This window comes from Cynara cardunculus (assembly GCF_001531365.2).
Source record: "Cynara cardunculus var. scolymus isolate 2C chromosome LG 15, CcrdV1, whole genome shotgun sequence".
Taxonomy (NCBI): Eukaryota; Viridiplantae; Streptophyta; class Magnoliopsida; order Asterales; family Asteraceae; genus Cynara; species Cynara cardunculus.
Genome location: NC_037542.1, coordinates 19,545,603 through 19,561,240, shown reverse-complemented (window position 1 = coordinate 19,561,240; position 15,638 = coordinate 19,545,603). Strand labels below are relative to the sequence as shown.

Below are 15,638 nucleotides of genomic sequence, written 5' to 3'. Positions count from 1 at the left end.
AAAATAAAAACATCATCGCTTTCTCAAAATCACATAAAGTCATATTATAACATCGACTGAGATAAAGAATAAAATGAAATATTAAAAACACGATGTATTTCGCTGCATTGCACGAGTACTCTTCTAGTATATATATATATATAGAGAGAGAGAGAGAGAGAGAGAGAGAGAGAGATTTGATGGCTTTATAAAAATAAAACAATGTTTAAAATAACTAAAATATCCCTTATTAAATTGGAATTAACTAAAAAGGTTAACCGTCGTTTGAAAGAAGGGATGAAACCCGCTGGAACGAGAAAATGTAAAGGGACAAATTTGTTAAAACAAAATGAAGGGATGAAAACGTTGAAAATGATAAACGTTAGGGACCAAAAGCAAACTTTACTCTTATAAAAAAAATTCACATGTTTTCTTAAAAATTCTTTAAATTCAGATTTACAATTTAAAATTTAAATCGTGTAATTTCTCAACACTCTACATTTGAATGTCTGAACTTCCTAAAACTAAATGACAATCAATTGATTAATATGTTCAAATACAAGACAAGTATTGATCTCTACTGATACGATATAAAATTTCATTAAAAAGTGATAACCAAAGGAACTTTTGATCTCTCAAAACACAAAACCATAAAATAAATCGAGAGGGGTAGAAAATAGAACGAAGCATGTATCAAGATGAAAGTTCAAGTTATCAATTTCAAAACAGAGATACATCGAGTTGCATTACACGAGTACACTTCTAATTTTATGAAAATAAGGTTCGAACAAATTCAAACCGAGACGTCACGCTTCGTTAGACGGACACATTTTTTATTTTATAAAAATGTTAGAATGATATTTTTACTGATATGATCCTTCAAGTTCTAATGCTACAAGCTTTTATGAATTCATCTCTTGACACACATCCCAAAGTCAAATTTCATGCTTTTTAATTTTAATTTGTTAAAGTTTGTCTCCAAAAACTATGAATGAAATAACCAAAAAATGTCCCTTGCAACCGAAAGGAGCCACCGACCCAAAACACAACGAAAGGACCACACGGGTAATTCAAAACCGATGGATTAGGTTTCTTCCCGGATATTGCCTGCCCCAAAACAACCTACGAGACTCTAGATATATGTGTCAATTCGATTCACCTTCGTTACAATCACCTTTTTCTTCTTTTTAAATATAAGCTTGGATTATTTTTATTCGACGTTATCAATTTTTATAAAAATGATGTCGATCGTGATCTTGATTGAAAACATATTTTGCTCCAATGTAATACATATACTTGATCCACTAGAATGGAAGACGAAAAAAGTACTCAGAGTTTGAATGACGTTGAGTTTTTGTTGTTTTGTGTAATGTGTCGTGCGTTTCGTCTAATTCTTTAAAGAACCTATTCATTTATCCTATTTTCACATCATTTTGGTGAAATGTCCTATCAGTATTAAATATTTAAAATAATACATATATTATTGATTTTTAATCTGTAAAAAGTATATTCTTATAGTAACATCAGATTGGTATAAAATATAATGTTATAAATTCATATTAGAAGACATAATAGAACCATAACATCCATTCACAAGCTTAACAGTAACTATAGAACGTCTGTGGTATATGTATATTATATTCTTTCTCTGTTCTTTCAAACTTTGAGTTTTCTCATTTTTCTTCTTTATTTTATTTTATTTTATTTTAAAAAATAAATTAGTATAGAGAATTTTTTTTAAATGTTGGTTCTTATTTATTTTGTATGCATTAATTTATTAATACATTATCGTGTTAGGGTGTGACAGTTGATTTAACAAAGATTTTTCAATTATTAGCTAATTATTATATGCTTTTTAAAAAAGATTAAAATGAAACGATATGATTGGTTCTCATCAAAATTAAGGGTTCCACGCTTACTAAAGATGATCGATATGAAATAAGGGATGTTTATTCAAATATTTATCTCGTTAGTATTTATTGGTAAAATTTAACACTATCATTTATTTATCTGGTAAGATTTTAGTCCATTGAAACGACACCGTATATAATAATTCATCCAATAAGCACCAACCATGGTAATAGTCGTCGCTATCACATATCGGGTAAAACTCCCCGTCCTTGTCTTCCGGGTAAGATTCTTGGTTTCTTGCAATATTCATTTCGTAATGTAACGTGACTTAATTACGCGCTTACCCAGATTGGTAAACGACCCTTGAGTTCTGTTTTCTATAAAAACTATAAATGTATTCACACAATGCAATGCGGTACATCTCGATTTTAATGTTTTGTTTTCTTCTTTGTCTTTGTTAATTATATAATACGATTTGTATGGTTTTAAGACAACAATAATGTTTTTATATTTGAATAAAATGTAAACTTGAAGATCCCATCAAAATTTTAAAAAAGTATATTGATATCATTATGAAATTAGCAATTTAAACGTTCTCCTTTTTTTTTTTTTTTATATAACTTGTTTAATTCATTTTTTATTATAATTTAATTTAAGTTTAATAATGTAATGTTTTTTGTAAGAATAATAATAGAACTCGATAATTATACTAATTATACTAATTATATTTTAGATATTTTTTAAAATGAGATATTTATCATATATTTGATTATATTTATCAGTAAGAGTCATATGAATTCAAACATGTAGTTTTAAAAATTGTACTCATAGATCATTTATTTGTAATTTTAAACTTAAAGTAATATATATCAATAAACAATATTTTATACATAGAAAATGATTATTAAGATTTTGTCTTAAATGCTTTGCAATAGATTATATATTTGGGAAAAAATTAAGCATACGGATTTCTTGTTTTAAATAATATATTATATATTAATATTTTATTCTCAAAAATATATTAACATTTAATATAATCTTTGTGATAAATTTAAGTATCATTGCTATTTAAGTGAATCAAGATATGTAATTTAAATCAAAATATTTTAATATTAGTTAAATATTTAAAAAATACAAAAAAAAAAAAAAAAACTCTGAAACAGACCCTTGATACCACATGTTCTACAAAATTACATGCAACTTTTTCATGTTTTTTTCCTTTTATCTTAAAAAAATATTTTCAACAACAAACATAATGAGGTTGGTATACTTTGAATCATACAAATACTACACTTTACATTAAATACACTTTTCTCTATGTTTAAATATCAAATTTATTTGGTATTTGTTGACTGCAAAAAGTCAGAATAAGACGACATTAACAACGTCTGAAATTTGTGATTGAATATAAGAAAACTCTATTTATATGGATGGTGATAGATAGATGATCGTACGAAAGGAAAAGACAAAAGAAGCGGTTTTCATGGCTAAGAAACTTAGGCAGGTAGAGATCAATAAGAGGGCCCTAGAATGCAAAGGTTGCGGAACAATTGTTTTACAGTATAAACAAGTTATCATATTTAAAAAATATATAATATACCAATAAAGATGCATTTATTTTTTATATCAACAAAAAAAAAAAAACTTAACTAATTTTGATACACATGAAACATATCATGATACAGTAATTATTTGATTAGTTCACATATTTAACCACAACGATTAACATACAAAACACTTTAATCCATAATAATTTAGAATATATATTTTATAAAAAAGTACAACTTGATATATAAATATAAGATTGAATAAATACACATCTATATATTAATATTATGCTCACACACGACAATATCAAGACACCTTATATTTTTGATCTATAATGTGACGTATTCTTTATTTATAAATAGATAGTTGTTTTCCAGTAAAAATAGTAGTTATCGTGAGAATGATAAGAATGAATCTCAACATTGGATCAATCTTAATAGAAGATCAACTGAAAATACCTATCTAAGCTAATTCATGGGTTATTTTGAGACTTAATCGAAACCATAAGATTAACACTAACTAAAAGTGATCAATGATTCAAATCATTTCTTACATTTGTCATTTTAACTCATACTCTCTCACGATCTTTCGTTTATAAATAGATATACATACAACACCAATCATCAATATATGGCATATAGGATGTGTTAAATGCATCCTTACTTATTATTTTGCTTTTGCACACATCAATATCAAGATTTATTTTAAGTTTTAATACATGATTTGATCTGATTTTAATAAAATGATAATGACCAATGGATTGAAAGAGGAAAGCATATTGATGAAATCGAGGGCGGAGGATCATTCCATCAAACATCACTTTCTTTCAACCAATCAAAAACTCCCACTACACCTCCACCACTCTTAGCCCCTTTCTTCCCACCATTCCCATCACTTGGTCCCACATACGTACAACTTTCTACTTTTAGCTAATCTCTCTAAGTCATGTAACAACACTTGTACCTCTTGCATCCATCCTTGTACCTTTACCAATCTATCATTAGAAATACGAAATTGGTACCTCTTGCATCCATCCTTGTACCTTTACCAATCTATCATTAGAAATACGAAATTGGTAACTTAGCCACCGGAGGCTGTGAGGAAATCGGAATAGGAGAGCACTTCTCGGAAGGAGGCCTTCTTCGCCTTCCACCTAAGCTGTACAGAAAAAGGTCTAAAGCTAATCCCAGCGAAGCTTCATAACGTCTTTCTTTCCAATGTCTACTAATACCATTCCAATACATTTCATAAATAAAATGTGACCAATTATCCAAACGATAATAAAACTTAATTTTCGAAAATCCTTTTTTGAAATCATCAATATAGGCCTTGCAAGATCACTTGGTCTGACTGTTATTCAAAACCCCTAAAAAACTAGAATTAATCAGAATGCACATTATATCAAAAACAATCATAGTTAAGGAAAAAAAAAACATGTAACAAAATATCGTACACAAGATTTTTTATGAGACAAAAACAAACATAACCCATTCTGGACAAATATTTGACATTTATTTTTCCTACACTAGATGCAAAACTACTATATCAAGTTTCATCTTTTACACATTTTCTTATTTCTTATTTTGTTTCCATTTTTGCCCTTCTATTACTCTATTAACCTATATGCTGCTTCTTTGTACAGGCACAGGATGTAATGGTAAATTCCCTCGCTCACACAGGCCTTTCTCAAAGCACTAGGTATCAGGGGGACCTTTTGGGTAATTAACTTAAAGTGTAGGGGCTCTTTTAGTATTCTATCACAATTCCACCCATTGGGGCTCTATGAGGTATGCCCTTTCTCCTCTTCGTCGTCCTGAAGCTCGCCGCCGTCGGCGGTGGAGTTGACGGACTGAATCGGTTACTCCTCTCACGTCCATGACTGCTGCTGCTGCTGCTGTAAGAATCCTCTGAATCTGACACTAAATGCTTCTTCTCCGGCTTAATCTTCCTCTTTCTCTCGAAATTCTTCGACGTTCCAACAATCTGCGACCATCATAATCACAGATTCAATCATTGTTTTTTTTTAATTTACTTCAATAATCAAAAGAAATCCGATCAAAAACCATCATCGACGATCAAAAGAAATAAAAATAAACCAAGTAATTGAAAAAAAAAGCCGAAAAATATGGCAAATGACCACCATTGATCAAACTCGAAGTCAACTCCGGAATCAGAGGGGTAGTGAGCATTTTCCAATAATTAAAGCAAGTCATAAATCGATGAAATTTACCTTGCAACCAAGCGAGCAGAATCGGAATGAATCAAGAAGGCTTCGCTCACAAACTTCGCAGGTATTGGTAACACCTTTGCCAGGCCTCGGCTGTGGCCGTTCGTTCAAGAAGACCACTTTTGCGCTGTTGATAATGTAAGTCTGGACTGAACTGATGTCCAAGTATTTTTGAATCTCGGATACTCTGATCACATCATGATATGATGACCTCCTTATCTGCAAATTGATTGTTAGATATCGATAGAAATCTCTGTGCTAGATACAGGGGTAATTTCAAAGTTTCTTGAAATGGTTAAAACAATGATGCTGAAAGTCAAATTTGGTGAGAACCCAGATGGGTAACTTTTGGAATGGTTTTACATTCATCGATCCAGATAGCTAAATTCAAAAATGGCCAACACCCAGATACCAAATGGTCGAAATCAGCTAACAAAAAGCTGTTTAGATGATGTATATGAGAACACATTGAAAAATAGATGAATCGGTAGAGTTAAGTAATTGAAATCCGATGAAAACACAGATATTCAAATTCAAATCGGTTGATAAAAGCTGATCTGTTAAATACAAAAGGTCCTTTAAGCCCAGATGATTCAAGTCAGAATCGAGGATAAAAATGAAAAAGTAAAAAAAAAAAAAAGGAGGAATCAATGGGGAAAGGAGAATATATACCTGAATGGCGCGATGATCCTTATGGTGATTAAGACAGAGAGAACATAGAGCGCCATTCATGCAATCCAAGCAGTACATATTGCATTCAGACTTGTGCGAATCCGCGTGCAGTTTACATTGAACAAAGAAGCTTTCTCGAAGCATCGGCTTCAACCATGGAGGCCACTTTTGTTCTTCTTCATCAGGTCCACCAGCACCCTACATTCCCATCAACCCATCAATTAAACCCGTGAAAAGCAACCAACAAAAACAGAAAATCCCGATGTCCTTACCATAATCCGACGGTTCTTCGGTTTGATTTCTCGGACGATGGTGGTTTCTTGATTATCGATCGCCAGTTTGACAACTTAAGAGAGCAGAGCAGCAACGGCGGAGGTGGTGGCCGGATTGTTGACCGTGAAAATGCAGAGTGGGGGGAGAAGAAAAACGGGGGTTATTTGGAAGTGGAGGCGGCGAAGAAATGAGAGGGTACTTGTAGAAGAAATTGGTGTGGGGGTGGGTGGGGTGGGTCGTTCTTATCCGCTCACACAATCAATGTAAATGGACAACTTACGAACCTAACTCCGAACCCGAACCCCAACCTGAACCTAAGTGAACCATGGGTGCAAGTAACCGAACCTTCTTTCTTTTTTTCTTCTTTTTCTTAAATTGCATATTCCACCCCCAAAGAAACTTCTTTTCAAATTTCACCACTATTTGTCTATTAATTTTCTTTCTATACATGTTAGTATCAGAATATTTCTAACAGATTTTTATCCTTTTTTTTTAAAATAAAAAATTAAAAATAATTTCTTTTAAAATAAATTACATTTAATTTTCTCTAAAGATTTCATCATTAATTATATTATTTAAATATTTTATAATTTTAATACATTTTAAATTTCTTTATATACTTTCAATATTTACATTTTACATTCTTAATGCATAAATTGATTTGATTCTAACATGTATAAAAATACATATAAAAACACCATTTATATAAATATTTAATTGGAGGTATATGAAAAATATAATACTAAAATGGTTATAACTAAGAACACAGAATATAAGTTAGTTATGGATATTGAAAATAAATAAATAAAAAGCTTTTATTATTTTATTTGAAATTGAGGTATGTGTTTTGGTTTTTATTCATAAAAATGTGGTATGATGAGTTGGATCATTCATAGAATTAGTTGTTAATGACAAAGTCTGAGGTGGCTTTTGCCACTTTTGTTTTATCAAAAAAAAAAAAGTTTAAAATTATGTTTTTTTTAAATTTAATTCATTATTATTTATTAAAATATTAATTTTTTTAAAAAATAATTTACTTTAAAATAAAATTCAAAATGCTTGAAGGTATTTTACTAGACATATTTAGCACAAGTCTTGATATGTGTGTAGTGTTTTTGTTTGTTTATGCAGTAATTATGTTTTATTTGTCTCATATAAAAACAACATTTATGTATATTTATCTTTTTTAATTAAAAAAAAAAACTTTGACGTTAAAGTTACTTTCTATAAGGATAAATTATTGATCACATTTGATTTTGATATTGCTCATGTATATTATTATATTCTTGTATATATAAGAAAAATACATCATTTGTATATCATATAATTTTCATTTTAACATGCTACCGAAATTGTAATATTATTTCTTGAAATTGTGACGTTACAGTTGACATCGATAGTATGAAATTAAAGGTTTTTAGCTGTGAATTTCATCAATAATAAATGGGTCGTTTTAATTTGACGTGTTTGACTATACGTTACGTTTATAATTAAAGATTAAAAAGATATTTTTTTTAAATATATATTTTATTGAAAGGTTCCCTAAATTATGGAGTAGCTTAGGTAAGAGACTTTATTTGTGGAAACATCCCCAAATTCAAGGTCTTCTAGACCTTATGTTAAAAAAAAAAAAAAAGTTAGGGGCATCTAAATGTTTTGGTCCAAACATTAGTGGCAACATTTCATGTTAAGTATTCATTGCAATAACTAATGTTTCCTTTTTCATGGGGTAAATTTACCTTTATACCCTTTTGGCACATAGAAAATTCCACCTTCTAAGTTTGGTCAACCAATTGGTAATTGGGAAAAAGTGATTAGATTGAACATCAAACCTTTTTATTTGTCTTGGGATGGGAGAGATGCTGCTGAAAATATGAATTAATTGGGACCAAGAAACCTTCACTTTACTTGGAAATTCATACATCAAATATTCACTCTCATATTTCCATCCAATGATTTTGGAAACACTCCGTCAATTCCACATATATTACCTTTCAAAATCTGATTTCATCGTGAAAGTTATTGGTAATCTATTACTTGAGACTTATAAGGAGCTAATAATTTTTACATTTTATTCATGTGGGACGAATTGTTACAGTATGTATGCATATATCGTATGTAAACATGAGCTAAGAAAAGAAAATATTTTTGATTTAATTTGTAGGAATCATTAAATGGATTGGTAGTTTTTAGTTTTTAAGTCCATGTCATACCTATACTTTATCATTGTTGACATATATTATTAATCTAAGATAAATATTATAATTTAAAATGGACCGATGATTTTAATATGTTTGGAGGTATATGTACGACATAGTTGTAGTTATCCTCTTAAAGTTATTTTAATGGCTGATTAGAAGCCACCGGAATTTGAGGACCCCTTGTCCCATGTTAACTTAAAGAACCCTGTTTTGAAAAAAGCTATATTAGAATAGAGTTGTCGAAAATTAAAAATGTTATTTCAGAAATTTAAAAAACAGAATTGAGAAATATCGACGATTAAAACGGTGAAAAGACGAAATCCATATCGAAAAGTGACTACCAATTCCTTCATCGTTGTATCTTTCTTTTGGAATAGCATTAATAAAAAATTTAATTTATGTATGAAAACACATACCATCAGACATTTAATTTGATGATATTTGACGAATCATACATAATAAATGGTTAGTAACACAGCATGCTGAAGAAATAAACTAAAAAGTGGTGTTTAAGATGCAAGTTCAACCACGAATTTAAATGCCATAAAAAATATGGATGAAACTATATATCGACTTCAAATATTATATATAGCATTAATTATATATGATTTTTAAATAATAATATTAACGTAATAAAATCACAATAATTTAAATGAAGTCAATGACAAGCGAAATCAATGTTCTGTAGTATTGTGAACAAAATAATACATTTTTAACGATCCACATTCATGATGACAATGATTCTTGTCAATTTTAATGTTTATAAGTAATTTTTGCTTTAAAAATGTAGCACGAGAAGATTACAAAATTTACTGAAAATATATTTTCGTATTTTAAATTTTTGACAAGATGGTTATTTAGGTCTAATTCAATTCGAATGTCAAATTAATTTGTATGTTATATAATAATCATGGGATATGGTCTTTTACTCATAAAAGTAAAAATCGACTCTGGATGTTTAATTATGACACAGTGTAACGCTGAAAGGGAGACATGAATCTTTTAGAAGCTAAGGGAGCGTTTGGTTCGCAAATTTTGAAGAAATATGATGGAATTGAATATTGAATTCCATTGACCAAATTACATTTCCTCGTTTGGTTCATTTTTTTTTCTTCACGAAAGTGATTATCTATTTTCATAATACCAAATATGTCTTTAGCCCAATATCCCCTAATCTCATAAAACCGAATATGACCATTGTCGAACACCTTCGACCACGTTGATCTGAATCACCGCCGACCACCGCCATCTGAACCACAACCAACCATCGCCATCTGAACCGCTATCGACTATCGTCATCTGAACCACAGCCGGCCGTTGTCATATGAACCACTGCCAACCATCTCCACCGACTACTACCGTCGGGCACCGTCGATCTGAACCACCATCGATTTGGTTCACCGTCGATCTGAGTCACCGCCGATCATTGCCATCTAAACCACCACGGATCACCACCGACCTGAACCACCGCCAACTACTACCGATATGAATCACCACCGAGCATCACCGATCTAAACAACCACCGATCTGAACCCACGCTGATCTGAACCATCCCCGATCTAAACCACCCTGATCTAAACCACCGCTAATCTGAACCACTTCCGACCAATCGCCGATCTGAATCACCGTCGCACACCGCCGACCACCAACGATTTGAACAACCCCCGATTTGAACCACTATCCCTCTTAACCACCGTTGACTACCTCCATCTGAACCACCGCCGACCACCGCCATTTGAACCACTACGGACCATCACCGATCTGAACCACTGTCGACCACCAGCGACTACCACCGATCTGAATCACCGCCGGACAGTAGCGACCACCAATGATTTGAACAACCACCGATCTGAACCACTGTTGACCACCTCCATCTGAACTAGTGTAGACCACCATTGATCTGAACAACTGCCGACCACCCCCGTCTGAACCATTGCGGACCACCACCTATCTGAACTACCGTGGACCACCATCGATCTGAACCACAACCGACCACTTTTGATTTAGTAACGTCGTTTCACTTAGGGTTATATTTGAGTTTTGTATTTTATATCGTTTTACATATTAAATAATTATTTTATTAAAGTATTACTAGTTTAAAAAAAATTGAAATTTTCAAAAAATGACATATTGGTCCTTTACTAATATTTCATTTCAATTTCAAAATTACATTATTTGAACCAAAACAGACAGATTTCATTCCAATGTTTGTGAACCAAACATGTGGTCAAACTTGACAGCATTTCATTCCAATTCCTTCAAAATCAATTTTTTTGACAGATTTTATTCCATCCAAAAACACTCTGCGAACCAAACGCCACCTGACAGTACAACACAAATTATAATGCACTATTCAATTTTTTTAATTTAACATTTATATAAACTAATGTGAATTGAAAACTTGAAAAGTACTAAAACCTAAATATATGATGTGTTTGGTACACGAGATAGGATATAGTATGACAAAATAAAAACTTCTTGTCCCACCTTATAACATCATACTTGAGATTTGAATAGTATCAAATTAAAATTTTAAAACTTCGTACCTTTGTTAATATTGCTTTGGATCTGTATTTAAATAAATGTTGACGATAATAATAATCTTATATTTGTTTTTTTAAATTATATGTGCACGTGTTAGTTTTTTGAAGTTATGTGCTTACCTAAACAATATCTACCATTGATGTATATATATATATATATATATATATATATATATATATATATATAAGTGTTGTAATAGTAAACGAGTTGACTGCTCGTATTTAGCTTTAGGCTCGTGCTCGTCAAAATTTAAACCAACCCGATGGATGGCTAAACCTTTACAACTCAAAACTCAAAACTTAAAACCATTTTGTCCGGTTTGCTTTATTTACATCTCTAATTTAGAATTGGTAAAAACAAAGCAATCATAGTTTAATTCATTACTTGATAAACAAAACAGACACATGAATTATGGTTACGGAGCCCTCGGTCCAATTTAAACATTAAGCTAAGTAACACAACCAAGAGTAGAATAAATTATTGTATATATAGTCTTTATAGTGAGATACTGTTTCACGTAGAAAAGATAGTGAAATTTTACAAATGTTTTGAGTTATATATATAAACGTTAAGGCATATTCTTTTTCCCACATAAAATAGTGATGAAATCTTCCTTGGTTTATAACCTCTAATCATCTTATTGTTGCTGGAAAGTCGCATGGGTATCTGGATTGCTTCCACGATAATAAAGTTGCATTGCTTACTGTGGTATGATTTTTTGATCGATTTTGACAAATTTTCTTGTTATTATGTTTTGGATAAACTATAACTTTAGTTTTTCCTAATCCAAATAAGCTAGAAAAAAACGCACACACACACACACACATAAAGGGTCAGGGTCAGATTTAGGGGAAACCATAAAAAAATGAAAAATCGAGGAACACCTTAGTAACCGTTCATTTGGCCGGTATGCATATGTGCACAACATGCACACGTGCATAAAACCAAAAACAACTTCAATTACTTGTATGCACATGTGTATACCGTCCAGATAAATATTACCAGTGTGTTGATCAATTTTTCATTTTTTTAAGGTTTTCTCCCTAACCCCTCTCTCTATATGTGTGTGTATGTTCTTCAATGAATATTTTCCCTTGAACCTCCCGTTTATATGTGTGTTCCTCTCATCATTTTAATTCTAATCTTAATCCTCACCTTATCTTCATATATTTTCTACAAATGTTCATTGAAGAATATTTTTTAGTTGTTGAATACGTCTTACTGATTAAGGAATCCCGGGGGTGTATTAGCCACAACTTGTTATTCTTTTCCTTCTATGAAGGTGTATAAGAGATCAAAGTAACTGATACTGTTTTTTCCCATTAAATTATAGGATCAATATTTTACATATTACATATTCACTTTAAAATTTTCAATCCTTAGACAGTTGATACTTGATAATACCTCAATGATTTGTACCCAAGACATGTGATACATGAACACTTGCTTCCCAAATTATTTTACAATCTTACCATTTATATCATCAATAGTTACAAGATTTACTAGTTACCGGTTAAAATGGGTATGAAAATGAAAGAATTAATCATTTATTACAATAATTGAGAGAGAAAATTATTATTACCCTAAATACGAGTTAAAACAAACTTCGTTAATTTTTACTGTATTTTAGTTTATTGAGTATTGACATTAGCATTTGATTGGGTAATTATTTTTCATGAAATCAGGAACATTTAGGATTAACCCATTTGGGCCATCCTTCAAAGTCCAAACTGAACGTTTTGAAATCCATCACCAAATCCACATATGTGGCCCAAATGTAGGCCCATTCCGTTATTTGTATCTTGATGTTTGTTTTGCATTTCTATTATTTTTATTTAATTAAGTATGCAAAATATAGATGATTCTCAAGTTACGACCAATTCGAAAGCGAAAATATGGTGTAAAAAGTAAAAAAATAACCGAAATTTGTAAAAAAAAAATCTGTTAAGCCCGTTACGGGTACTAAAAAAATGGTCTTGAGGGCTTTTAACGTCAATTAGGAAAATTGTAACGAAATAAAAACTATATAATATTCGAACTAATTTTGATAACCAAATAATGAAAACTAGAGTTTCTTTTAAGTCATATGGACAATTCCTACTTTGACTTATTCAAAAAGCTCTTTTTTACTTTTATGAAAACTCCAATTCCTTTTAGATAAAGTGTTCAAAATTATTGGTTTAAAAGATATGGAAAAATTGACATTGTTTTTTTAATAATTAAAAGAAACAAAAAATATTTTAAATTTTTTATTCAATTTCGATTAAAACCCCAGTTCTCATCAATTTCAAGCGAGTCTTATTTTTTAAAAGAATATCGAATTATAATAATTGATTTATAAATACTTAAATCTCAAATTAAAATTAACCAAATTGATTAATAAGTATTAATGCGTTTTTGTACAAACTTGAAAGCATTTATTATAAGATGTTAGACCAGTTCAATGGTTGTGAAAAGAATTTACGTGGTGTATGTCATATTCAAGAAAATAAATGTCAATGTTTCGTAAAGTAAGATACAACGCAAGGGGATGAATTTTGAAATTTGGTTGCATTCATACCCTACCACAAAACTTCATGCTCCAAAACCACTTTGATCATGGATTTGGATCATTATTTCATGGCTATCATTTAATGACAACTACTAGTTTTCAATTTGACATTTTCAAGTCTCCAGATAAAAAAAAATTCCTGTAATTTTGATTGATAATCTTGCATTTGTTTGTTTCATTCATTCACATAAGAATGTATAGATCATACGAGAATGCTAACTATTTAAGATAATAGAAAAAATGGTTATATCATGTACAAAATCACATGTGATTTTACATTAACGGTGAAAAAAGTGTGCTGATGACCCTATGGCCGCGCCATCAGGCCACGGAGAAAAGTCGTTGAAACAAGTCATGGGGAACCTGACTCACCCGACCCGAACGAGGACAGGGATTCCCCGCTGAAACAGGTCTTGGGGATACCCGATAGACTCAAACCAGAGTTGGGGCTGGGGCCAGGTAGCATATCCACTGACCCGTCCCGTACTAGGTATATAATTTTATTAATATAATTTATATATATATATATATATATATATATATATATAGTTTTCTAAAATTAAGTCTTAACCAGGGACGAGGATCGGAGTTTGACCGGGATTTGACCAGAAAATAAATCAGAGACGAGATGTTAATCCCCGTACCCGTTGGGTTGGGGACCGGGGCAGGGGCCGTTCATGGAAACCGGGGCCAGGGCCAGGGATTAGAACCCCACTTGCCATGCCTATAGTATCTACCAAAGATGTTTAGGGAAATAGCCAATCTTTTTAAGATGTTTCACTTTTTAGTCATTTTCATACCTTATTTCATTTTGTTGCTAATCATTACGCAGAAGACTTACGTATATGCATAAAGATTGGTTTTAACGAATAAAAATGAAATTATGTGTAAAGATCGATTACAAACTAAATTGAGATCTGAAAAAATAAATAACATACGAGATTCACAGAATTAAAAGAAAAACAGGATATGATGCAAATGTTGTGAAGACCACGACAAGAATGGGGCACCATTAAATGCCACTTTTCAAAGCAACCTGCTTCAAAGTTTGACCATAAAACTTGGTTTCACTTTCATATATTTAAGTGCTTTGTTTTAGTTGTTGATAGCATCGAGTGGACGACCATTTTTTCTAACACATTCTACATTCATTTTTTAATGAATAAAAAGCTTATTATTAATTAGTTGATATCTAATAGTTAATTTGAATGATCTTCTTTGGAACCATCGAAATAATTTTTTTTTATGGAGTATCATCCTAATCAAAGAGATAAATAAGACCAAGATATTTAAGTAGGACATCGTCAACCATGTGAGCACGTAGCCATTAGGATCTGCCGGTTCACCAATCATTGATGGTTATAGAATCACTAAGCCTTTTATTCAGATAAATGAAGTATTTCATTTCACTTCTCTCTTATTCAAGAGTATTAAAAATTATTTTTTTTCCTTTCTTTTCATTCCATTTGAGAATACAATTTTTTTTTCATTTTCTTTCTGGATTGAATAACACATTGTTATAAAATCTGTTATATAAAATAAACCTATAAAATATATATTTTCTTTATTTTAGATAATATATATAAAAAATAAAGTTTTATTGAAGGTAAAAGGTATTTTTTGGCTGTTGAGTTGAGGGTAGCTTTGACAGAATTTAAGGGACTGGATTCTCTGAATTTATTTGTTCACATCTCACTTAAATTTTTCACATAAATGCTATGGTAAATTGACTAAATTCAGAGATGTGAATTTTGGTTTGGTTTGATTTGGTACAAATTTTAATTTAAACTTA

At 30.9% G+C, this 15,638-nt stretch overlaps 1 protein-coding gene across 1 annotated transcript; it reads right to left on the bottom strand.

The window, feature by feature from the left end:
- Positions 1–4,827: 4,827 nt before the first annotated feature.
- Positions 4,828–6,724, bottom strand: LOC112527650. The gene is made up of 4 exons (XM_025138403.1): positions 6,550–6,724; positions 6,278–6,475; positions 5,609–5,824; positions 4,828–5,361 (listed from the first exon to the last, which is right to left on the bottom strand). The coding sequence occupies exons 1-4, from the start codon at positions 6,550–6,552 to the stop codon at positions 5,125–5,127; spliced, it is 654 nt and encodes a 217-aa protein (XP_024994171.1). The 5' UTR covers positions 6,553–6,724; the 3' UTR covers positions 4,828–5,124.
- Between the last annotated feature and the right edge of the window lie 8,914 nt (positions 6,725–15,638).